The 26,854-nt window shown below is 36.7% G+C and overlaps 1 protein-coding gene across 1 annotated transcript in view; it reads left to right on the top strand.

Moving 5' to 3' along the window:
* The window catches only part of prkn (parkin RBR E3 ubiquitin protein ligase), a 114,586-nt gene extending 87,796 nt beyond the window's left edge, over positions 1 to 26,790 (top strand). The window contains exons 6-10 of the mRNA XM_048205866.1: positions 4,829 to 4,890; positions 6,435 to 6,584; positions 20,952 to 21,038; positions 21,302 to 21,419; positions 26,485 to 26,790. Coding sequence (XP_048061823.1) covers positions 4,829 to 4,890; positions 6,435 to 6,584; positions 20,952 to 21,038; positions 21,302 to 21,419; positions 26,485 to 26,594 — 527 coding nt within the window. The 3' untranslated portion in view covers positions 26,595 to 26,790. The remainder of the gene's footprint in view (positions 1 to 4,828; positions 4,891 to 6,434; positions 6,585 to 20,951; positions 21,039 to 21,301; positions 21,420 to 26,484) is intronic.
* Positions 26,791 to 26,854: the final 64 nt, after the last annotated feature.

Here is a 26,854-nt window from a genome sequence, read left to right as displayed (position 1 = left end):
ACGAATTCTTGTGGGCGGATTCTGGGATGGGCGGATTCAAACTGTGCGAGCACCAAATCTCCAGTTTTTCTAGCTGATGTGTGCCAGCTGTGCCATAGTTCTGACCTTAGGTAACTCCACAGGAGATATGCTAGACTAACTGGTCTCTTTCCATATGTCTCTCTCTATGTGTGTGTGTCCTGAAAAGTTCACCTCTCAGTATGCTACACTCCTTCATTGCTATGGTAACAACATGTCATCCCTCTGTAGTCTTTATCTTTAATTATTTTTAGACAAATGTGAGCCTTTTTTCTCTCTATAATTCTAATATTTGCTGGCAGCCTGCGAGTCCCCCGGCGGGTCCAGTGCGATTAGTGCGCTCGCCCCCATTTGCATAAGAAAAGTGAGCCGCCGTTTGTGCTAGCAGCCCTGGAGGAGGATTAGCAACATTAGCATTCTGCAGTCCACAGGACGGTGTGTGCGCTGGAGACTTCAGCTGCTACAGGTTACTACTGTGTGACCTTTAGAACTTTCTCCATTTTTTGTTGTGGAAATATCAGTGCAATATGTGGCTATTTGCTTCTATCTAATCACACTGAAGACACATTAGAATGAAGGTGTAAATACAATATGGCCAGTGGTGTAAAGTATTTGAGTAAATGTAATTACAAACCTGATTCCAAAAAAGTTGGGACACTGTACAAATTGTGAATAAAAACAGAATGCAATGATGTGCAAGTTTCAAATTTCAATATTTTATTCAGAATACAACATAGATGACATATCAAATGTTTAAACTGAGAAAATGTATAATTTTAAGGGAAAAATAAGTTGATTTTAAATTTCATGGCATCAACACATCTCAAAAAAGTTGGGACAAGGCCATGTTTACCACTGTGTGGCATCCCCTCTTCTTTTTATACTGTACACACTGTGTAGTCTATCCTCAAACCCTAACCCTAACCCTAACCCTACCCATCACAGAAAACTTTCTGCAAAAAAACATCACTTAGTATGATTTGACATTTTGTCACCATAACGTAGGGTATACCTGAAACATATATGTGAAATATATATAAGAATGTTAAAACTTTCTATAAGAATGTTAAGACATTCTTTTATATATATGGTATATATTTAGGTATATAATAGACAGGTAAATATACAAACCCGATTCCAAAAAAAGTTGGGACACTGTACAAATTGTGAATAAAAACAGAATGCAATGATGTGGAAGTTTCATATTTCAATATTTTATTCAGAATACAACATAGATGACGTATCATTTTAAGGGAAAAATAAGTTGATTTTAAATTTCATGGCATCAACACATCTCAAAAAAGTTGGGACAAGGCCATGTTTACCACTGTGTGGCATCCCCTCTTCTTTTTATAACAGTCTGCAAACGTCTGGGGACTGAGGAGACAAGTTGCTCAAGTTTAGGAATAGGAATGTTGTCCCATTCTTGTCTAATACAGGCTTCTAGTTGCTCAACTGTCTTAGGTCTTCTTTGTCGCATCTTCCTCTTTATGATGCGCCAGATGTTTTCTATGGGTGAAAGATCTGGACTGCAGGCTGGCCATTTCAGTACCCGGATCCTTCTTCTACGCAGCCATGATGTTGTAATTGATGCAGTATGTGGTCTGGCATTGTCATGTTGGAAAACTCTTCCCTGAAAGAGACGACCTCTGGATGGGAGCATATGTTGTTCTAGAACTTGGATATACCTTTCAACATTGATGGTGCCTTTCCAGATGTGTAAGCTGCCCATGCCACACGCACTCATACAACCCATACCATCAGAGATGCAGGCTTCTGAACTGAGCGAGTAAATTATCAGGAAAATTTTATTTGAAAGTGAACTAATCCTTTAAGATTTCCTATGGGGTTTTATGATGGGGTTATTTCGATGGGGTTATTTCAAAGCAGTTAACGTATAAATATCTAAGTTTAATTTATAATAATTTCATTTGTGTTTCAAAGAAAGTTTTATAGGTTTACAACGACATGAGGTTAAATGATGACTGTCATGTTTTTTTTTAATGTTGAAATTCCTGTTTCATTTGTTCCATTTCCTGTACTGGTTTTTGTAGTTTCATTTCATATTGGTTGCCCTTGATTGTATCCCCAGGTGTCCATTGTTTCCTTGTTAACCCTTGTGTATTTAAGCCCTGGTTTCCCTGTGTTTCATTGTCAGTTGTTATATGTGTTTTCCATTCCCTTGGATTCTGTTTATGGTTTGCCTTTTTTTATAATAAACTGCTGCATATAGATCCTTGCTTCCTTCTGCTTCCCTGGATACCCCCATCGTTTAGGTGAACTATTCCTTTAAGATTAACAATTTAAAGCCTTTGAATAATAAAGTAAAACAATAAAGTAAATAACTGTTTACATTAAGATTAAAATTGATGTTCAGGGTTTAAATTTACTGTCTTTTATGTCTGTCAAGATGTTATTTAGTGGCTTCAAATGAACCCCGACAGCTTGCATATTTTCTCTATCTATTCGCACAAAAGCAAATGGTGAGGAGCGGAACGTCTATGATGTGAAAGTCCTTCTTGCCGTTTCGATAAGCATGTGTTTTGTATTGTATGCACTCAGATGCTATCAGCCTTTATATCTACATTCATCTTTAGAGATCACTCCATTTCACTCTTGGTAATTTAAAGTTCCACTCTACTTAGGTGTACGGAGAAGTCCAAGGATGTGTGTGTGTGTGTGTGTGTGTGTGTGTGTGTGTGTGTGTGTGTGTGCCATCAAATGCAGATTAGAGTAGTCATTAGTCTCCTAAGGGATAATTGGTGTGTAGCACGAATCTTTGGTCTAAAGCAAAACGTTTCCCTACAAAAGGGACCACATCATTACACCACGGTTGTTAGAGGAGAGGATTGGACTGCCAGTTCGAGGTCGAACCCCTGCCTAAGCTTGCACACATTCATCTTCACTCATTTGCCATCCATAATTATCCTGTGTAGATTTAACGGCGAGCTTTTTTCTGCGGACCAGAAATATGAGGGACCTCTTTGGCTCTGTTTCCCATTAAGGTGCTTCTCCTCTCCTCCTGGAGATTAGGTGGCTCAAATGAAAGGCGTCTCCTCTCAGAGCGTGACCCTGAGGTGGCTTTTTGGTGTGTATCAGCATCGCAAGTGGTGGGTCTCCTGAAGAGCACCGCTCATTAGCGTTTGTGTGCGCCCGAGTACGGGATATGGAGCATAATGTATGTTAATACATGCACTTGTCATTTCTTGTTGCATTCTGATAAGGAACGCCCTGCTGAAATGACAACATACAGCAACTGTATGTTGTGTTTTGGATAGTGGTGTGCCAAACAGGCTTCTTGGCTAGCTTGATGTGCAAGACTTCAGTGGTCAACTAGTGGGACTAGAAAACTCATGTGGGTCAACCAGCTTTACCAGCTATGTTTTGGTATGGGTCAGTTTTTTTTACAACTATGATTAATTATTAGTTCATAAATCACATTAATTTGGGATCATAGGGTATTTTGTGAATGTTGACCTTGCCTTGGAAATAAATGTTAAATTCATTACATTTTTTAAAGACTTATTGACACTGACACTGCTGGGGTCCTCTCTATATCATTTCCTCACACCATGTGATTTTAACAAAACTGCTTCATTGCTTTTTCCCCCTAATAAATAATATTAAAAGATTATGCTGAACTGCTTAATATAATTGTCTTTTTGTGAATTTCATCCTGTTAATAAAGGCATTTTCCTTCATTATAATATCATGACCAGGGTTATTAGAGTTAACTAAAACTAAAAAAAATAAAATAAATAAATATATATATATATTTATATATATATATAAATATATATATATAAATATATATTGGCATAGAAAATTGGCATATCATATATATATATATATATATATATATATATATATATATATATATATATATATATATATATATATATATATATTATTTTTTTTTTTTTTTTTTTTTTTTTTTACTTGAAATAAAATAAACATTAACTGAATTAAAATAAAATATAAAACAAAACTTACACTTATTTCAGCTAGTTGCCAAAGCAATATTTTTTTTTAGTTTATTTGATTTAACTCAAATAAAATGAATAAAAACTAGACATTTAAAAAAACAAAAAAAACAATATCTAATAAATATTAATGATACTAAAATAACACTGGTCAGGACAGTTGCATCACTCTGACACATATTTTAGAACATAATTCAGAAATTACAAAATGTGTGCATTATAGGAGAGGTGTATTCATGTCCTTGTCAATTGCCTTTTGAATGTATTATTTTAGAATATCATTGTCATTGACCTGGATAAATGTCACCAGTCAGACCACCACAAAACCAACACTAACTAGCATGTGACATGGAGCAGGATTGGATTTCATGCTGATCTAAAGGCCTATTCATACCAGAAATAAATAATCGAAATGAAAATTGGCATATCATTTAATCACCCTCTTGTCCTTCCAAAGCTGTATGACTTTATTTCTTCTGTGAAACACAAAAAATGATATTCTGAAAAATGTCTGTGTGGGGTTGTCAAATGGGTTCCAATGTTGTTTGAACCCAAAACTCTTCAAACTGTTTTCACAGGAAAAATAAACTCATTTAGGTTTGGAAAAACATGAGGTTGAGTAAATGATGATATAAAATATCATCATTTAATATATATATATATATATATATATATATATATATATATATATATATATATATATATATATATATATATATATATATATATATATATTTAGTTTTGGCTAAACTATCTGCTTTTCACAGCTGTTTGAGCCCATACTAATGTTCCTGACTGTATTACTTCTTTTCTTTCTCTGTCTCTAGCCGGCTGTCCTGATTCACTCATCAAAGAGGTTCATCATTTCAGAGTTCTGGGAGATGAGCAGGTAGGTTTGGACTCTGAGATCGGCAGGTCTCATGCACACACACCTTCTCAGCAACCTTCCCTGTCCTGATCACGGCTCATGAGAAATCCAAGTTTATCCTGATTGTCAGATGGTCACATGCGAGAGGCTCTTAATTGGCCCATCTGCTGTTCCGTGCCATTCACTAAGGCCTCTGCACGCAACAAGACCTCACCTCTGTACCGTCTCGCCAGCCATCCTTGCAGTGTGAAAAGGGATCCTCTCAGTGGGTTTCTTTGTTCTTCCCTCCATCTTCACCAAGTTTTTGTCTTTGAAGTTTTCACGCCAATTGGAGCTGTTATGTGACACCTTTGCAAAGCTTCATTAGGGATGTTTCTGCAGTTGCTTCAGAACATGTTGTTATGGCAAGTGGCCTCTCCTGACATCTGTGTGCATCTTGCTCATCTCACTCTTTCCTGTCCTGTTGGGACGGTCGGCTTGCGGGCCAGATGTCACAAACAAATTTATGCCGGATGAACACAGAGTGGTTTTTATACCAATACTTTTGACATCTGAATCTAATTTCAGGGGTCATAAACTAATAATAATAATTTGATCAACTGCTTGTTAATGCCTACTCTATCATATTTGATACACAAATTTCCAAAGCCTCTAAATAATCAACATAATCAAAACTTTGCTGAAAACTTTGAGGAACGTTTATTTGTTCATTTCTCAATCGTTGTTGTATTGCATTGCATTATATGTTTTCCCCTACAATAAAAGCAGAGCTTTGATCATAAAACTAGGCATTTAAATATAATTTTACTAAGACATATTATTGGGAGATACAGAGTGACACTATTATTTATATGCATTTTATGTAAGTAGTCTGCTGGACTGTTAAAGATCTCAATGGTTACATGCTATCAGAATTTCATTTAACTTTTTGTCCATATACAGTAAATATAATCAACTAGCATATTTTTGCTCAGTTTAGGTGTTTTTTTCCTCGAGTATGAGCTCCACATTCTCATATATCATGCCTATATCAGCCTGATGTATCAAATATGATACTCTACAAAAAACATATGCAGGCTTTTTATTTACTTATTTGTCTATAGGTTCAGGTCTAGAGGTTCAGTAAATGCTCCATTTAAAAATAAATAGATTTTTACTGACTTGTTTCATATGTTAGTCCTTATGGGGTTAACAGAGAGTAAAATGCAAATTAAATGAGTCTTATGACATATTTTTATTAAAGTGACTTTTTTGCAAGAATCTTTAATACACTTGAAGGGATAGTTCAACCTAAAATAAAAATTCTGACATAATTTACTCACCCTCATGTCATTCTAAATTGGTATGATATTATTTCTTCTATATTTTGAGAAATTATAAAACAAATTTCCATACAATGAAAGTCAAAGGGGTCCAGAGTTGTGTGGTTTCTTCTTCTTTTATGTCTGCAGAAGAAAGAGAGTCATACAGGTTTGGAATGGCATTAGGGTGAGTCATTTTTGGATCAACTTTCTTTTTAACATTACCGAGCTGTTTTTTAGTCTCAGTCCATCTCTGTTTTCCAGTATGAGCGCTACCAGCGATATGCAGCGGAGGAGTGTGTTCTTCAGATGGGAGGAGTTCTGTGTCCCGCTCCAGGATGTGGTGCCGGGCTGCTTCCTGAGGATGATGGAAGGAGAGTCTGCTGTGAGTTAGGAAATGGACTAGGCTGTGGGGTAAGATCCTCTGAACACTGCTTCACTACCTCACAACAGCTTTTACTATAATTTGCAGAGTCAACTGTCAGTAAGCCATTTGTAGGTCGACTCCACTCAAACACACCAGTTCGGACTGCCTGATCCAGTCAGTCGTAAATGCTGCGCAATGGCAAGTGGGAATATTGGTTTAATTAAGCCATATATGTTTGAACCAGAAACTGATTCAGAAGAAGAAGATGAAGAGTAAATTATACAGGGTCGATGTATCAGAATGGTAATGCATTTTACGTATCGTTCTCTACAATGTCGGACACATAATTGATATGATTAGGTTTGACTACATTACAAGGGGACACCCTCTGTGATGAAAAGACAGGGTGCGGGGCCTCACCGTCCTGAAGGTGGCAGAGGAATCATGCTGAGGCAGTATGTGTTTAACACTCTGGGGTCGGCGGTCATGCCGGCGTGACCACTGCGTTTTTTTCTAACCAGTGTGAAAGAGACTCAAAATACTCCGTCAATGTTGCACATACAATTAAGAGCTATACACCATTTTAATCTGTGGAATGTCTTCTTTTATTTGTGTACACTCAGAGTAAAAACAAAATGTTGTGCCTTTTGCAAAATAAAGAAAACTAACATGATGCGTGATCTCTCGTCTCCCTCTGAACGAAGTCCAATCTGATAGTTCTCTGAAAATGAACTGTAACTTTGTGAATACTAATCACAAAAAAATGAGACTTCTGTCTAAAAAAACGTTGAAATGTCAGGTTTTAAATCGTGTAAGTCAAATCGAAAACAAAAATTCTGTGTTGATTCAGCTCATTATCCGCTAATGCGGCCACGCCCACAGAGTCAGCGCTATTCAGATGTAAATTCTGAGGCAATGCATGCATTCATCGTCTCAATCGTGTATTTATTGTCTTGAAAAGTGTTTATCTGGATGTTAAAGCCATGGTTAGCGACCTCTAGAGGACATGCCGTTAGTTCCTGGTTCTTCTTCTTCTTTATATGGATTTGTGGACTAAAGGTGTACAGAGCGCCCTCCGGCTGCAAGTATGAATTGAAAACAGTATCCAGCGTTCATTGTGATGACAATAAATATTGAATAAATATTACTCTGTATAGAAAATTGACAAACATATGAGAATCCATCAATATTTCTCCAAATGTGCATGCTTTTAAGCTAAAAACCTATATGAAATGTCATAGAGGTAACATAACTGTTCAGACACTTTGCATCACAGAAATACATTATATTTTAAAGTATATAATAGAATACCATTATTTTAAATTGTAATATTATTTCACAATATTGCTGTTTATGATGAGCTGAGACATGATCAACAGAGGGTTTTATGCTCATTATTTATGCAGGTCATTAGAGCTCTTTATGCGATTCTTTTGTCTTCTCAGGTGAGAATCACCCATTATTCATGATGATTCACGCCTCCACGCATACTGTGTTTCTTGACTAAAGATGTTTTAGAAAATTTAAATCTCTCTATTGTTTTATATGAACAAGCAGGCAGCATAATTTTTACCTCATTCTGAAGCAAAACCTCTAGTCTACAACCTCCAATACCCAGAAGTCTTGTGAACACAGATTTAATATATATTTTTTGGCTTTATTTCAGTGACTTAAGTTTTTTGTTTTTTCAATAACCATGCATAAACCATTCCTTCAAAAATACAAACATGTACATACATGTTCCTCACATATTATGGTAGCCTATTTTGTGCTGAATACAGTGTAATGACACTTTTTCCATTAATATGTTTATGAACAACTGAAAAAAGCCCAAATGTCAGGGCATGTCAAACTTCTCCAGGGCCCCAAAAATCCTCAGACCCCTGAGGGTTAATGACTTCCGTCTGCTTCTTTTCTGTTGAGAACTACTGGGCAAAGTCCTTGACAAAAAGGCCACCCTGGATGAAGGGGGCATCAAGAAAGCGAATTTTGTCAGCGTCCCACATCTCAGTAAGGTTCAGCCAGAGATGGTGCTCCTGGACCATCATAGTGGTCATCGCCTGGCCGAGAGCCCACGCTGTGACCATCATCACTCATAGCGAAGTCGGTCGCCGAACACAGCTCCTGCATCAATCCTGGCTCAGAACTACCCTCATGCAGATCTTTAAGTGCCTTGGCCTGATGGACTTGCAAGATGACCATAGCATGCAAGGCAGAAGCAGCCTGTCCAGCAGCACTTTAAAGCAGAACTAAGTAACTTTTTTACCTTCATAAATAGTTTTCTAAGTCCTTACGATGGTTAATTGACTTGTAGTGGTGTGTTTGAGGCGTGCACTAACCGCATCTGGCACGTCTACGCCAGAAAACAGCACTTGCAAGTTGAGCTTCGCCGACCCGACACAATCTCGCCTCATGTTCACGCGAGAGTGACAAAATGCTTTACGGTAATTCAAAAACAATGTATATATTGTGAATTTATAAGACAATTTCGAAAATTACCCACCTCCATCGAGATTTTTTTGTACTGTATTTGCAAAACTACTGCGCTGGTGAGCGTTGTAGTCGTTGTAGTCCAGAGCTGCGCTTGGAGTATTTACGACAGTGTGATTCACTGAAGGAACCTGTAGGGGGAGATTCGCAAATCTTACTGAGTTCTGCTTTAAGCCTTCACCATTAGAGATGAAAAAACTTACAGGCCCTGGACAGGAGTCTGGTGGTGTGTGTTTTGCAGGCATAAATTTACATTTACATTTAATCATTTTGCAGACGCTTTTATCCAAATCAACTTACAAATGAGGTGAATAGAAGCACAGTGACTTGTCCCAGTTATTCTAGCACAGTACACGTAACATATATCTATTTTTAAATAGATATATAGAATAGTAAGTGTTAGTATTAATGGGTCAAGTGTTGACGCAAAAAATGCGTCTTCAGCCATTTCTTGAAAATGGTTAAAGACCCAGTAGCTCAGGTTGAGTTGGGCAGGTTATTCCACCAGCTTGGAACAGTCAAGGTAAAGGTCCGTGAAAATGATTTTGTGCCTCTTTGGGATGGCACCACAAGGTGCCATTCAAGGTGCCCTCCACGACACCCTCAAGGACCTACCTGAGAGGGAGGTAAGACTTGAACCATTGGAGTGCGGTTCCTGAGATGCCCTTCGTCATGAGGGTTGACAGGAGGATCTGGTGGTTAACTGTGTCAAAAGCAGCAGACAGATCCAGCAAGATGGAAGATTTGGAAGCTGCTTTTGCCAGTCTCAGAGCTTCAATAACCAAGAGCTGGGCAGTCTCAGTTGAGTGGCCACTTTTGAAACCAGACTGGTTGTTTTCCAGGAGGTTGTTCTGTGTAAGAAAAGTAGAGTTTTAGTAATGAATGGAAGAAGGGATACCGGTCTGTAGTTTTCTAAATTTGCCGAATTTAGTGTGGGTTTCTTAAGCAGAGCGGTTATCTAAGCCTGCTTAAATGCTGTGGGAAAGGTACCAGTGTGAGGAAATGTGGATGAGACCAAAGAGGATAGGCAGGAGGGTGAGAGTGAGCATAGGTTACGATGAAAGGTGAAGGAGTGTGTGTTCTGTCAAGCCAGGTTGAGGCTTAGAGTGAGGAGGATGTGATCTGAGGTGTGCTGTGGAGTAAACAACATATGATCAGTGGAACAGTAGCATGTGTAAATAAGGTCCAGTTGGTTACCTAATCTGTGAGTAGCCGAGGCAGGTACTCACTTGAGGTCAAACAAGGCAAGCAGAGTGTGGAGGTCAGCAGCCTGAGGTTTTTCTAGGTTGATGTTGAAGTCTCCAAGAACTACCAGAGGAGTACCATCCTCAGTAAGGATGATATTAACACATCCAACTCCTCCAAGAAGTTACCTAGCTGACTTGGGGGATGATAAACAACTACAAAATGGATTTTAATAGGGCTGGTGATGTGATTCAAAGGAGCACAGAGATTTCCACTAAAGTTCCATTAAATTTCCACTCACTTGAGATGAGCAGACTAGTGCCCCCATCCCTCCCAGTCATGCAAGCCATGTGTGAAAAAGTGAAATTAGTGGAGAGGGCTGCAGGTGTGGCAGTGTCCTCTGGTCTGATCCAGGTCATAGTCAGGGCCATGAGGTTGAAGTCTGCTTTATTTACAACAGACAGGCAATTCCAGAGACCAATAGGAAAAGAAAGTAATGTACTGGAGGACATAGGAAAAGTACGCTGGTTGTTAGGATTGTACTGCCTCCAACATGTGACGTGAATGTTAGTAATAGTAGAGATTTGGAAGCACATAGTGAAGACAGGTCACAAAAACAAACAGATGAGAACAAGCTGTATAAATGAGCAAGGAAGGAAAGAAAAAGCAAAGGCAAGGCAATTTTATTTGTATAGCACATTTCATACACAATGGTAATTCAATTTGCGCGTGCAAATTCTACTCGTCAATTTTCATTGGCCTTTTTTCAGTATATCAGAGGTGATTGGGGCTCCCAAGTATTTTCTGTCTGCTAGAGGTCGCTAGAGGCCTATTCAAAACAAAGGCGTAGCTTGATGACGCCAAGTTTGAGCGCAGAATCTTGGGACACATCACAGCCAATGGAAATAATCGGTATAGGACTCGGGAAGAAATCATGTTCATGGATGCGATTATTAACGTTACTGTAGTATGAAGCAGAGCAGGAGTGTTGTGGAGCTGAACGAGGAGCTGGAGCGATTGATCAACACACGCCTCACGAGCAGCAGAACTTTTATTATGACGCAGTCGCCGGAGCCGCTTCTGCTTTTCCGGTCATGAGTATGAGGTAACGCAGCTCTGTTTATCATATTAGATACATTTGAGTGTGCTGAAAATGATGTTATAACGTTACTCTGAGCGTTCACTCGGCGGCTGCTGTGAGACACTGTTACACACTGCAGTAAGATAGATAGATTTTACAATATCATATTAAATGCTGGATGGCTTGTGTTGATAAATGGCATGCAATTCATTTTAAAACGTTTTGTATCATGGAGAAAATTCTGTATTACTGTTACTAAAAATAAAGCTGCATCTGATTATGCTATGTTAGCTACTTCACAAAATAGTGTTTTTCTCGGAGGCATGGTAAAGCATGGTACTCGCAAAAAAACAAACAAAAAATTTGATTTAAACAATAAGACTAAACGTCTAGTCTAAAGAGCTATATAACAACAATTAGTTTTCTGTCTGTAAATATATCAAAACAGTTGTTCCCTTGTCTATTAAAACATGTAATATATTAAAGTGTCTTTGGTGTTTCCATGGTTTCTTCGGAAATCGAGGGTAACGCGGGAATGATGCAATTGACAGGTGACTCCTCACACGTCCCGGAGCCTTGATTAAAATTGCAATTTTCTCACGATTTACAAATAGTTGCAAACATTTGGGATATTGAAAGTCCTCAAGTGAACAAAATATATAACACTGGCCTAGTGGATTTTGGATATTTTACTGCAAAGTTCTTACATATTGCACCTTTAAGGAGAAAATACAACAGTGGTGTTGACTGATGAATTTGCACATGGTTTGTCTTAAAGCATATTAGAAACACCACACGCAGAGATATAAACAACATTAAAATCTTGATTTTCACCACTGGGAATCTTTAAAGAACCCTTTATGCCAAAAAGATTCTATATAAGGAGAAATGTCTTCAATGATTGCACAATACTTTCATGTTTAATGGGTTATTTCGATTTTTATAAACTGTTCAATTCCTAAAATGTAATTAAAATAAAAAATTAACTAAAACAAAATTAATTAAACCTTAATCTATCAAATGATGCCTTGATAGGAACTCCTAAAAGGTTCTATATGTGAAGCGCCTAACCCTTTAAGGTTCCATAGGGTTATTCTTCTAAGAGTGTAGTGGCTCAGAAATTACACATTTCACCTTTAATATGCATTTTGTTGTTATGAAGCATGACCCCTAACAAACAATACAGTCTCATGCGATACGGACATTACAGTAAATGAAACATCATAAATATCAATCAAAACTAAAATGACTACGATCTGCATTTTTACAAACCGTTGACTGATTATACCCCAGTTTAGGATGGCATTCCTGTGTGAGGCGACTGTTTTGTCATCCCTGCCCTCTATCGCTTGCATACTCCACTCGTCCAATCATGGCACGATTAAGATGTAATTACCACACAATTTGCATGATGTTTTCTAATTAGCCAGTCGATTAAAGATTAGGGTGCAGTTCAGCTGCCATTAGCGCTGACTGATTGCATGTTTGCAAACACAAACATCATCATTCCAGTGGGACGAAACCCCTGTATCTGTGCTTCTGTCTGTCTCTGTCAAAGGTGCAACCCTTGATCTGCGTCACAGAGCGCTGCCTGAAATCCTCCTGTTGTCATGGACTGTGGTTTTGAGCTGTAGATGAGCATTAGACCAGGCTGCATTTGCTTGAGAATTAATTTGATTTGATTGATTTTGTATGTTTCAGGGTTTCATCCAAGCAAAACATATAAAGTATGGTTTTAAAACACAATTTATTTAAAAATAAAACATTATGATATATTATGATATTGTACGTTTCACTGTTCATACAAACATATAAAAAATATAGTGTTGATTGCTAAAAAAATAAATTAAAAAAAATAAAAAAAAAGCACACAAAGTAACACAATTTTGGTAACAGAATAGAGTGCTGCAGTCATTACATATTTTTGTCGGCCATCCCGTGAGTTAGTATCACCCTGGTTCTCTCGACAAAAAGCCAATATGATTTTCCACTGTCTTTTGGATTATTGCAGAAAATAAGCTCCGTGTTTAACAAAAGTTATGATTCTTATATGTTTTTTCCATTGTGATAATCTTCACAAATGAACACAACTTTTATTAACTTGAAGCGTAAATATAATCGCCAGAAATAAAAAGCTAAACGCATTCTACGTAACACTGAAACATTTGCATAATGCCAGTCTGTCTTCATTGGCTGCCCGCAATCAACATCTACTTTGACCCTCAAACACTGTAGTTGTAGCTGAGACTGGAAGAGTTTGATTCGTGTTGTTCGACATGTTGAGAAGATGACATTTTCTGTGCTGCCAAAGCACATCCACTTTGCTGCACTTCCACTTGACACTCGTGCTGGAATTGATATGGGAAAACCAACACCGTCGTGACTGTTTGTATCACTGTGTATTAAGTGCTGAGGAAGATCTGGAGCTGTAATTCAAATATGGTAGAGCTTTTTGTTTCCGACACACGCTTTAAGCACAACAGACTGGGTCATCTGACCAATCAGAGCAGAGTCAGTTCTCGGAAAGGCGGGGTTTAGAGAGATGGACGCTGTGTCCGAAATCGAATACTACATACTTTTTTAATGATCTCAAAGTAAATTCAAATTTAAATGTAGTACCTACTCAGTATGCAAATTCGAACACAGTGTGAATCTTCAAACAAACTGTTTTCAGACTCTTTGACAAATGAGGTGATGTGCAATGTATAAAGTGTTTTTGATCTTGGATACATGTAAACATACTGTAGGAGACTCCAAAACAAAATTAGGAACCTTTTAATAAGATAATAGGGGCACTTCAAGACTGGTAGCAGGATTTCAAAACAACATCTGTGGTGGCCAAACAATATACTAGCATTTTTGCTAGTGAGATCATACTGGATGATGGCTACGTACTGGTGTAGTTTTAGCTCATAATTCCTGGAGTGTATTTTTATGTTTGTTCATAAGTTTGAATTTGGACAGCTTGTCCCTTATCTTCAAACCATACCAACTTTTAAACAGTATCAGTTTGGGTGCAGTGTGAGAGCGGGCGAGCGTGTGTCCGGTTTCTGACCGGGCAGGCTGAAAGTGACGTCGTGGTCAGAGCTGCGTCTGTGAGCTGCAGATAAAGGCTTTATTGGAGTTGGTGTTAATGAACCGTTGGCACCAGCACACACACATACACCAATGATGGCACATAAAAACACTGACACACAAGAAGCATGAGGTTTTTACACGCTCTGGACCTGAGGGACACCTCGCAACCGACCTGTCCTACTTCACTTACAGAGAAATCAATATATCCCCTCTCTATATCTTCTGTACCGTTTTATTCGGCCTTCCTCTCTTTTGTTTGGGGGTTTAGGGGCCCTGTATCAGCAGTGTGTGTTGAATACTAGAGTAGATCTCGCAGTAAGCCGTTGGCAACAGAGCGGTTTCTGGTTTTTTTTGTTTTTTTTAGTGTGTGTGTATTGAGCATGGTTTGCTGTGGTGGTTTGTGTGTACAGTAAGTGTGAACTCTCAGCATCATGAGAGGCAAGATTCGCTCAGCAGTCTCTAGTGGTGGAGAAAGATCAGGTGACCTTGGCGATGATAGTGTCATGTTGTACTAATTGAGCGACTGGAACAAGAAGTATTATATACATTTGCTGCATTATTAATAATGCTGAATGTAAAAAAGTTTTTATTTTCAGTTGTACAAATGATAAAATATAATACGTTTATTTTATATGTCGTGCCAAAATGTTTGATGTTAGCAACTTTTAAGAGAAACCTTAAAGGTGCCATCGAATTGAAAATTGAATTTACCTCGGCATAGTTAAATAACAAGAGTTCAGTACATGGAAAAGACATACAGTGAGTCTCAAACTCCATTGTTTCCTCCTTCTTATATAAATCTCATTTGTTTAAAAGACCTCTGAAGAACAGGCGAATCTCAACATAACACCGATTGACACCCGAACAGTCGGGATCATTAATATGTACGCCCCCAATATTTGCATATGCCAGCCCATGTTCAAAGCATTACACAAGGGCAGGACATCTGGATCTGTGCACAGCTGAATCATCAGACTAGGTAAGCAAGCAAGGACAATAGCGAAAAATGGCAGATGGAGCAATAATAACTGACATGATCCATGATATCATGATATTTTTAGTGATATTTGTAAATTGTCTTTCTAAATGTTTCGTTAGCATGTTGCTAATGTACTGTTAAATGTGGTTAAAGTTACCATCGTTTCTTACTGTATTCACAGAGACAAGAGCCGTCGCTATTTTCATTTTTAAACACTTGCAGTCTGTATAATTCATAAACACAACTTCATTCTTTATAAATCTCTCCAACAGTGTAGCATTAGCCGTTAGCCACGGAGCACAGCCTCAAACTCATTCAGAATCAAATGTAAACATCCAAATAAATACCATACTTACTTGATTAGACATGCTGCATGATGAACACTTTGTAAAGATCCATTTTGAGGGTTATATTAGCTGTGTGAACTTCGTTTATGCAGTGATAGAGTCGAGAGCTCGGGAGGGGGTGGAGAGCGCACTATTTAAAGGGGCCGCAGCCTGAATCGGCGCATTTCTAATTATGCCTCAAAATCTATGGGGTATTTTGAGCTGAAACTTCACAGACACATTCAGGGGACACCTTAGACTTATATTACATCTTGCAAAAAAACATTCGATGCCACCTTTAATGCAGGCTACGTAATCAACCCTGTTACCTATTTTTAGTTTTTGCGTGTGTGTGTGTGTTAGAATGTTATTGATGTTGGTTGATTTTATTCATTTAATGTTTAAAACAATTACAAAGGGTTTTAAACTGTTTTCAGACATTTTTTTTGCTTTACGGGTAAAAATCAAGGAATGCAAAACAAAGACAAAGAAAAAATAATAATAATGTGACTTTCTGAAGCAGAAAAATAATACACTAAAAAAAGCTGATGTACAACAATTTTCGGTCACACTTTATATTAAGTGGCCTTAACTACTATGTACTTATATTTAAAATAATCATTTGATACAGTGCACTTACTGTGTACATACATGTTTTTACATTGTACTTATGTTTTAAAAACACCTGCATGTAATTACATCTGTAATTAATTTCTGTAATTACATTTATAATTACACTGTTGACCCATCCCTTAACCCTTACCCCTACCCTTAAACCTACCCATACCACCAAAGCTTTCCCTAACCTTACCCGTATCTACCTCAATATCAGCAAAAGTGTTTTGCAATTCAATATGAACCCAATAAGTACATTGTACTTATTTTTTGATGTAAGTATGTAGTAGTTAAGGCCACTTAATTATAAAGTGGGACCCAATTTTCATCTATAAATTGCTAATGAATTTCACAAATTAGTAAAATTAAACAGCAGGTTACACATTGAATGAAATGTGAAATTTTGAAGCAGACAAATATTTTTTTTTTAAATCTTTGTTTTTAATTTGATTTTGTTTATAGTTTTTTATTTAAAGTTTTTATTTAATTTCAGTTTGTTTTAGTAATTATTTTCTTGAGTGTTTGTCATTTTTATACTTTTTTTTTTTTTTTTTTTTCCCCATCACGTTAAACTACCTGACAATGGGAAATGTTGCCTTGGCAGTTTCAGTTATAATAATAAACCTAAAAATTATTATTATTTTTTACAGTGTATCATACGGAAGAGGATTAGGGCCAAGCAATAATAAAAAAATAAAACCGTCTCGAGATTAAAGTTGTTAAATTTCAAGAAAAAACTCATTAAATTTCGAGAAAAAAGTTGAGATAAAATGTTGAGAATAAACTCGTTAAATTACGAGAAAAAACTCGTTAAATTTCGAGAAAAAAGTCGAGATAAAATGTTGAGAATAAAGTCATTAAATTATGAGAAAAAACTCATTAAATTACAAGAAAAAAGTCGTTAAATTATGAGAACAAATTCGTAATTTAACGAATTTGTTCTCGTAATTTAACGACTTTTTTCTCATAATTTAATGACTTTATTGTCAACATTTTATCTCGACTTTTTTCCCGAAATTTAACAAGTTTTTTCTCGTAATTTAACAAGTTTATTCTCAACATTTTATCTCGACTTTTTTCTCGAAACTTTAATCTCGAGATGGTTTTATTTTTTTTTATTATTGTTTGGCCCTAATCCTCTTCCGTAGTATCACCTTTTGTTTTTGTTTGCACTTTAAAAAAATAGCTTTTTTAACACTTCACATCCTGTTTTGTAGACTAAAAATAAATATTTACTTTAATAAATATTTCATTTTTACTCCTCTATTCAACTTTGTTGAAAAATATCAAAACTTTGACTTTGTGTTTCAAAGTTTCAAGCCCTATTTTGTGCCCTAATTGTAGAAAATGTCAGGTAACTAGATGAAGTCTGTTTTTAAAGATGGCATGTTTATGGATGGTTGCAGAGTGAGAAGCTGTTCTGTACAATCTGTCTGTTCTCTCATTGTGTCGTTGGCTCAGTTCTTTCTCTCTCGCTGTGTTTAGAGCTGCTCTGAGCGCTGGGGACAGTGAGCCAGGTGTCAGAAAGATGCTATTATTGCACCGAAGCCATACATTTGGGTCAGGACTGCGAGCATGTGTTTGTGTGTGTTTGTGTGTGTGAGAGAGGGAGAGAGAGAGATCAATCTGGCAGATGATCAGAGAAGTCTCTCTCTAAGAGCGCTTTCACCGTTTCACTCTGACGTTCTTATTTAACACACATCAAACTGCCACTGTCAGATCCTGTCTAAGTCTACACACACACACACGGAGTTGACTGCATTTATAAATGCTGGAGCACAGATCAAAGCATCCTATAGCACAGTGCACACAATGCTTTGTTCGTGTGCAGCATGTGTAAGTGACAAAGTCTATTACAATATGCGTTATAGAAGTCTATATTATAGATGGAATGGCACATTCAAACAGATACAAACTTTTCCTGTGCCATTTCTGTTTTTGCTGCTTAATATTTTTGTGGAAAGACTACCACTGAAAAGTTTAAGGTAAGTAAGAAAAAAAGAAATTCTTTTATTCAGCATGAACACATTAAATTGCTCAAAAGTAAAATCATTTATAATGTTGCAAAAGATTTCTAATTCAAATACAATTCAAAGAATCCTGGAAAAACTATGTCACAGTTTCCACAAAAATATGAAGCAGCACAACTGTTTTCAACATTTATGATAATCATAAATGTTTCTTGAGCAGCAAATCATCATATTAGAATGATTTCTGAAGGATCATGTGACACTGAAGACTGGAGTAATGATGCTGAAAATTCAGCTTTGATCACAGAAATAAATTATATTTTACAATATATTAAAATAGAAAACAGTTATTTTAAATTGTAATAATATTTCACAATATTACTGTTTTTACTGCATTTTTAAACAAATAAATGCAGCCTTGGTGAGCAGAAGGGACTTCTTTCAAAAACATTTTGCACAAATCAAGTAACACTTTACAATAAGGTGTCATTTCTTAACATTAGTTCATGCTTTAATTGACATAAACTAACAATAAGTAATACGTTGTTGTACTATTTAATATACTTTCTATATTTTCTTCATTGTTTGTTCATGTGAGTTCGAGGTGCATTAACTAATGTTAATAAATACCATTTTGTTTTTAAATCTGTATTAGTAAATCCTGACATGAATATTAACTGAGATTAATACATGCATTAGAATTATTGTCCATTCATGTTAACTAATGTCAGCTAAGGAAACCTTATTGTAAAGTGTAACCCCAAATCTGAATTGCAACCTTTTGACAGGCAGTGTAGCATATTCTGATGATTTTAATGAAAATAAAATAAAGAGGAATTATAATAAAACAATATAAAATAAAATAGAAAACCCCCACAAAATTAAGTATGTGCAATTGTTACTGCATTTCTGCTGATTTTAAACATTTTAAAAATAAAATAATAAATCCTAAAATGTCATGGATTAAATAGTTTAAATTCCTAGTTATGTATATTTTTTTGTCAGTACAATTACTGTAATCTTTTTAAAGTCCGTATCCAGCAAATGATGAATGATTGGAAAAGTCATGGAAATGAATTAGCTCAGATATGTAATAAACGAAAACTTGGAGTGATGTTCAGCTTTGTTAATGGCAGATGTTCTGACTGTAGAATCTGCTGAGCATTCTGGGAGTTCTGCGGGAACATATCCCCTGTTGAAATGCTTATTAGAGACGAGAACTGACTTGACAATTCAAATATCCCATTGCTTGAAAAGTAAAGAAACCAAAACGCTTTATTCAGGACTGCAAAGTGGCATTAATTTCACACTAAGAAGCGTTTCACGCTGTTCCACACTCCGCATCAAACGTATCCTTCCTGTCTCATACACCGCAGAAAATGACTGCGCTGGAGAAGGACACCAGCGATGTGGGTAATAAACATGAATGGTGGCACCTCTGAGAGGCAACAAATGATAGCAGGGGTGAAAAAAGTAGAAAGAAAGTGACTGTCAAAAGAACTGTGTTTTCTCATCATTACTGAAGAGCGGGAAAACAAAGAAGCATCTGTCTCTAGACCTTGAGAGGAGGATCTGTCATGAGCAGCAGAAATTATAAAGCAGAAAGATGATGTGATGCTTCCCTACTTCACAGTCTGGATCTCTGCAGAAATACTAAATCAGTAGAGCTTCAAAAGAGCTGTAGAGGAAGAGTATGCTAAACCCCCGAGTGAAACCTCCTCAGTTGCTGAGAGGACGGCCATGGAGAAAGGCTGCCCCCTTGTGTGGCCTTTAGATGCTGCATGAATATGCATTTGTGCTACTTGTGTCATAAATTGTTATTTTAATCATAATGATAATTCAAACAGACCGAGTCCTATCGGAACACTTGTGTCTACAAGTAGTGTCTACAAGTAGCACAAATGCATATTCATCACTAACCCTAACATTTACATAAACCTTCCCCCCGAGAACACACAACAAAGGGGGCGAGGCCATGTTGGGCAGCTTTAGAGAAGAGGAAGAGTTGTTGTAGTAGAGTGTTGTTGTCATGCCGTCATTTTACGCCGGACTGCTTCACAAACGAGGGTCAATTCAACGCTGGATTTGCACAAAAGATTAACATGACGGCACATGCTAGTGGATGAGTTGAATCAACTCCACAGCAACTACATAAATTTATCCACTAACCATTCAGAAACGTCCAGTTTCATTCTAAAAGTTGTAACTTCTTCCTGAGTCTCTCCATCAGTGTCGACTCCGGTTTGAACAATGTAAGGCTGAACACCATTACTGACGATCCTCATTTTGGCTGCGTGAGATTCTCCAGCTTTGTTGTTGTTGAGCTGTTAAAGCAGCAGCTAATTTGCATTTAAAGGGACACACACAAAAATTACGTGTTTTTGCTCACACAGGGTCAAATTTGGCAAGCTATAATAAATGATCTGTGGGGTATTTTGAGCTGAAACGTCACAGACACATTCTTTAGAAACCAGAGACTTATATTACATCTTGTGAAAGGGGCATTATAGGTCACCTTTAATAGTGTAACTTATTTTACACACACATACCGTCCCACAATGCAGCACAGTTAACTTGACCTTCTGTTTCTCTTGTGAAGCAAAATAACAAAAGTACTTTAATAGTAATTACTGATCAAAATAAAAGCTGAGGCATACAGCGGTAAGTAAGTGATTTGTTGCTTGTGTCAGTTTGTGTTTTGCAGGGACTGTAAAGAAGAGTATCACGAGGGCCCCTGCAGACGCATGACGGCCACAGCAACAGGAAGTACCCTACAGGTAAGAACGGCACACATTTAATATTAGTTCATCACATATGCATGGGCGCAGTTCAATTTATGTTGGCTAGATATCATCAGTCATCTCTCTTTTGGGTTGAGCAGCCTGAGATTATACTCATAAGAGTGTCAGTGCAGGATAATGCCTGCAAGCCATTCACAAATCACCTGATTCATAAAAGAATCATGTAAGAGGGGGAATTTAAAGCTCAAATCTCCCTGTGCTGTTTGATCTCTGCTGTAAAATATGTGTCTGTGTTTCAGGGTTATATTGTAGATGAAGAAGCAGCTCTTCGCGCCCGCTGGGATCAGGCCTCACAGGACACTATAGCCAAAACCACTCATCCCTGCCCAAAATGCCAAGTTCCCGTGGAAAAGAACGGTATGAATGGTCTTTTACCTTTCTCTGGTTTCTCAGGGGCTGTTTAGAATAATGTTCTAACATACTGCTATTGCTTACTGATTACTGATTACTGTTACTTACTACTTACAGTGCTGGGAAGTAGCTGATTAATCAGAAATCAGAACCCAAAAATTAAAGTTTTATAGTCTTTTCTTCCCTGTTGTGACATATATCTGAGACATATATCACTCATGTGAGTGACAGGTTGCCCCGCCCTCATGCCATTAAACACGTCAGAGAAGAGAAAAGATGTTGCTGAATGAGGGAGGGGAAGTAATTTTGATTCAGGACTACGAGGCACATTAATTGACAAAAAGATAATGATGTACACAGATAAATCATTTATAATAAAAATACTGCAATATTCCATAAAGAAATAAGAAGTCAGTTTTGATTTCATGGTCACTTTAAGAAATTTTAATTAAATTGTTACATTTTAAAATACTCCTAATCAGACTACAGTTTCTTTTTTTTATTATTGATTACATGATTACATTATTCACACAATGGCAGTAAATTGTTTGTGATTATTGATTCAGTATTGATTCTCCCTAATTCTTCTTTTTATCTTTTAAATTTTCATTTATAAAAAAACCTGTTGCTTATATATGTTTGGAAAGTCTTCTAGATTTGAGGAATTTAACAACACATTTGCATGTTCACGGTTCTCTGATGAATGGTCACATGACATGCAGGTGAATATTAATAAATATTTAATTAAACTCACAAAGCTCCCGCAGTTCCTTCACCAACCCCAGTCTGGTAAACCCTGACGTAATTTAATGTTTAATGCGATTCATGTTGTTGATAACAAAGAATGAAAAGTAATTTCTTTCTCTTTGTATTTTTATATCGATATGGCACAAGATCATCCTTTTCAAACTCCATGAAACAGTTTTAAAGGTGCCCTAGAATTAAAAATTGAATTTATCTTGGCATAGTTGAATAACAAGAGTTCAGTACATGGAAATGACATACACTGAGTTTCAAACTCCATTGTTTCCTCCTTCTAATATAAATCTCATTTGTTTAAAAGACCTCCGAAGAACAGGCGAATCTCAACATAACACCGACTGTTACGTAACAGTCGGGATCATTAATATATACGCCCCCAATATTTGCATAATGCCAGCTCATGTTCAAGGCATTACACAAGGGCAGCCAGTATTAACGTCTGGATCTGTGCACAGCTGAATCATCAGACTAGGTAAGCAAGCAAGGACAATAGCGAAAAATGGCAGATGGAGCAATAATAACTGACATGATCCATGATATCATGATATTTTTAGTGATATTTGTAAATTGTCTTTCTAAATGTTTCGTTAGCATGTTGCTAATGTACTGTTAAATGTGGTTAAAGTTACCATCATTTCTTACTGTATTCACGGAGACAAAAGCCATCGCTATTTTTATTTTTTCTTGCAGTCTGTATAATTCATAAACACAACTTCATTCTTTATAAATCTCTCCAACAGTGTAGCATTAGCCTGTTAGCCACGGAGCACTATCAAACTCATTCAGAATCAAATGTAAAAATCCAAATAAATACCATACTTACGCGATTAGACATGCTGCATGACGAACACTTTGTAAAGATCCATTTTGAGGGTTATATTAGCTGTGTGAACTTTGTTTATGCTGTTTAAGGCAAGCGTGAGCTCCGTGGTCGGGGAGCGTGAGCATTTAAAGGGGCCGCAGCCTAAATCGGCTCATATTTAATGATGCCCCAAAATAGGCAGTTAAAAAAATGTATTAAAAAACAATCTATGGGGTATTTTGAGCTGAAACTTCACAGACACATTCAGGGGACACCTTAGACTTATATTACATCTTTTAAAAAGACGTTCTACGGCACCTTTAAAAGTTGTGAAAATGATGTGATCTAGGACCTTTATACAGCGCATCATGTCATGTCTATCCCTCACAGCCTCTTTTTCATCTACGTATTAGGGTATTTGCGAACTTGTTATGATGCTTACATTGTAAAACCATTAACAATAATCATTACTGACATACAGATTAATTCTCATTTTACATTTATGTTTGTTAAACCACTAGTGAAGAATCTGGGTGTGCACTCTTAAATTTGACAGGTTAGTTTGGTGGTCAGAACCAGTTTTTTTTTTTCACCTTTGAGTACTAAGGTAAAATCATTTCTTTCTTTTAAGGACTTTAAAAAGGTGATCCATGCATTTATTTCAACAAAGCTTGATTACTGTAATTAACTCTTGTCCGTCATGGTACAGAATGCAGCTGCCAGGCTTCTAACTGCTGTGTGGAAACGAGAGCACATTACTCCAGTTTATTTTTTTTGCTCTGGCTTCCAATTCACTACAGAATTGATTTTAAAGTGTTGTTTTAAATCCTTGAACAGATTAGCACCTGTGTATATTTCTGTGTTTCTATCTGCTCACAATAGGAAGGTCTCATAGGTCATCCAACCAGAGACTGCTAAATGTTGATCATGCTGTTGCAGTCACTGAACCGAAACTTTGGAACAGCCTATACCTGTTTCTGTTAAAATTGCCCCTACAATACTCGATTTTAAAGCAAAACTCAAAACATATCTATTTTCTCTGGCTTTTAATGATAGCTGATTTGTGTAGTTTCTGGTCTTGATTGTGTTTGTAATTTGTTTTGTTGTATATGGTTTTAATTTAGATGGTTTTTGATATATTATACAGCACCTTGGTCAACAATTTTTGTTGGTTTTTAATGGTGCTATATAAATAAAATTGACATTATGCATTTTTTAAATAATGTAGACATTTAACATTTCAACACATATTTTCATTTCTTTTGAGATCAAACAATAATCTGTGAATCCATTGCAGTACCGCTATGGACCACCTAGGGGTCGCAAACCCGCTGTGAAAGTGCTTATAAAGTGCTTATATAAAAAAGTATATATAAAGTGCTTAACAAATTTATTAGACCAAAACCCAATATTAGGTTTGTGCCCTAAACTAACAATATTGGTGATTAACAAAATCATTTTTGATGTTTCTGTAATGGTTAATCCACAGCAGCATGTGTAAGCTCTTTAGTCACAGTAGTGTTTCTCATGCTAAAATATAATTATTGTTGTGATTTAATTTATTCAAAGATAGATTGTACAAAAGTTTAATCAAAAGCAAGTCTTTGGGAACAACTAGAAACTACAGTGCACAGCATAAACACCCCCTCTGAAACTTCTGAAAGTCAGCAATTACTCAATTACTTAGAAGACATGTTAGGGTTCTTTATAGATATAATGTTCCAGCGAGTCCGCTTAATCAATTACCAAAGAAGCATGTCAAAATTATTCAGGAAAGTAAGATTTTCTTATCAAGGTGATAAAATGTTGTGTAGCAAAAATGAGTACACCCTCCCAAAAGTTACTAAATAAAACAAAATAAACATGTTCTGGTGTAAGTTTAAGGCAATGTTTGATCAACAGGTAAGTATGTTGAACCAAAACATTTAAAGAGAAGTAATTTCTTGACATATAAAAGTGTTATATAGCTCACTGAATCATTCTCAGACTTAATGCTGACAACAATGGAAGCACTTGGGAGAGAACTGTCAGGATTATTTCACTTATTTCTCAGCACAAAAGAGGACAGTGGTACAAGAGGATTATCAAATCATTGTTTTAAGTGTGAAAATATAGCAAAAGTAACACAGAAATTCAAAAACAATGGACTTGTGACAAGGCCCTTGAAATAATCATTTTAAGCTTTCATTTAGTGATGAGGGATTTTTTGCTAGACAAAGAGCAGGATAAATACCAAGCGAGTGTCTCAGAGCCAGCAAAAGCTATGAAAAAAGAGTGACTGTTTATCTCACAGAGTAAGATACAGCAGTAGAAATGACATGAATGGTTGTTCTCCTCACTGGAACTACCTACTGTAGCCAAAGCACAATAAAGTCAGTTCGCCATTTCCAAAGCCCATATTTACAAAATATAGATTCTGGGAATCAATACTCTGGTCTCATGAGACCAAATCAATCATTTTGGATCTAACAGCATCCAAAATGTTCAGGTGTTGCTAGAGGAGGAGTACAGTGAGAAGTGCCTGGTGCCCACAGTAAAGTTCAGTGGTAGTAAAGCTCTTATATAGGGATGTGTGAGTGCTGAAGGTGTGAGGGAGTTGTGCTTTATCAATGCTGTCATGAATTCCCACACCACTGTGTAATTTAATACACAAACTTGAAACAGAAGATGTTACCCTTTCCTCATTCCCTGCATTGTTGGGCGTTTTTTCAACATGACAATGAGGATATGCATTCGCTCAAGATGAAAAACCTTCTGTGGACATGTATTGCACTCAATCTTAACACTCTTGAGCGCCTGTGGGGGATTCTGTAGAGACGAGTTGAGCAACAATCCCCATTAAAGATCAGGGCGTTTAAGGAGCTCATCATCCAGGAGTTAAACAGGACAGATGTGACAATTTGTCATGAACTTGTACACTCCGTGCCAAGAAGGGTCAGAGCAGTATATTCAAAATTATGGAGGGAATACTAAGTACTAGAATATTATACACTTGTTGAATTAAATCTAGGGTGTACTCATTTCTGCAATCCTTAATTTAAACAAAATTGGCTAATTTACTTATTTTATGGCTATTAATGACATATTTCTCAGTTTTTATTATGTATATGTTTAATACATTTTAGTTTTGCCATCTTTCCATGAACTGTATTAGTGATCATAAAGAAAATACATCTTTTGTATTTGTTCAGAGGGGTGTACTCATTTATGCACTATATGGAAGTCAATAACAACAGAGTCTGTTGAAAAGTATATAAAAAAACAATGCCAGCAAGAATGAATTAAGCATGTGTGTAATGAGGTCATGTGAGCATATAATTGTTTGAACTGTTTTGCATTACTTACTGAATACTGTTTTACATCTAGTACTATTTGTAAAAATAGATTGGTTATCTTTGTTTGAGATTGTGTCATAAATGTTTGAAGAGTGTGTCATAAAGATATCATTATCTCCTTCATTATGGATAATGATCCCTCTTGTCTTCATGTCGTTATGATCTTCCTCAGGTGGCTGTATGCACATGGTGTGTCCACGTTCCCAGTGTAAGTTTGAATGGTGCTGGCTCTGTCGTGTGGAGTGGAACAGAGAATGTATGGGCAACCACTGGTTCGGATGAGCCGGATACGCTCTCGCTGTGAGCTGAAACTCAGGGAATGGAGCCAAGGGGAAATCTGGCAAATCATTAGCTAGTCAAATCATTATCACTGTTGTGAGGTACATATCATGAAATGCTGCTGACATTCAAAGGTATTTGTGGTAACCACATATATTTTGGGTGTGATGGAATAAAATTCTAGTGTTATGAAATAAAATCCTGAGTCATGTTTTTCTTTGAAGTCATCAAATTCCAACATATTTCATTTGCTAATGGGAGTG

The sequence above is a fragment of the Megalobrama amblycephala genome, linkage group LG10 (assembly GCF_018812025.1).
Source record: "Megalobrama amblycephala isolate DHTTF-2021 linkage group LG10, ASM1881202v1, whole genome shotgun sequence".
Lineage (NCBI taxonomy): Eukaryota > Metazoa > Chordata > Actinopteri > Cypriniformes > Xenocyprididae > Megalobrama > Megalobrama amblycephala.
The sequence above is the reverse complement of the archived record's forward strand: the minus strand, read 5'-3'. Positions and strand labels throughout refer to the sequence as shown.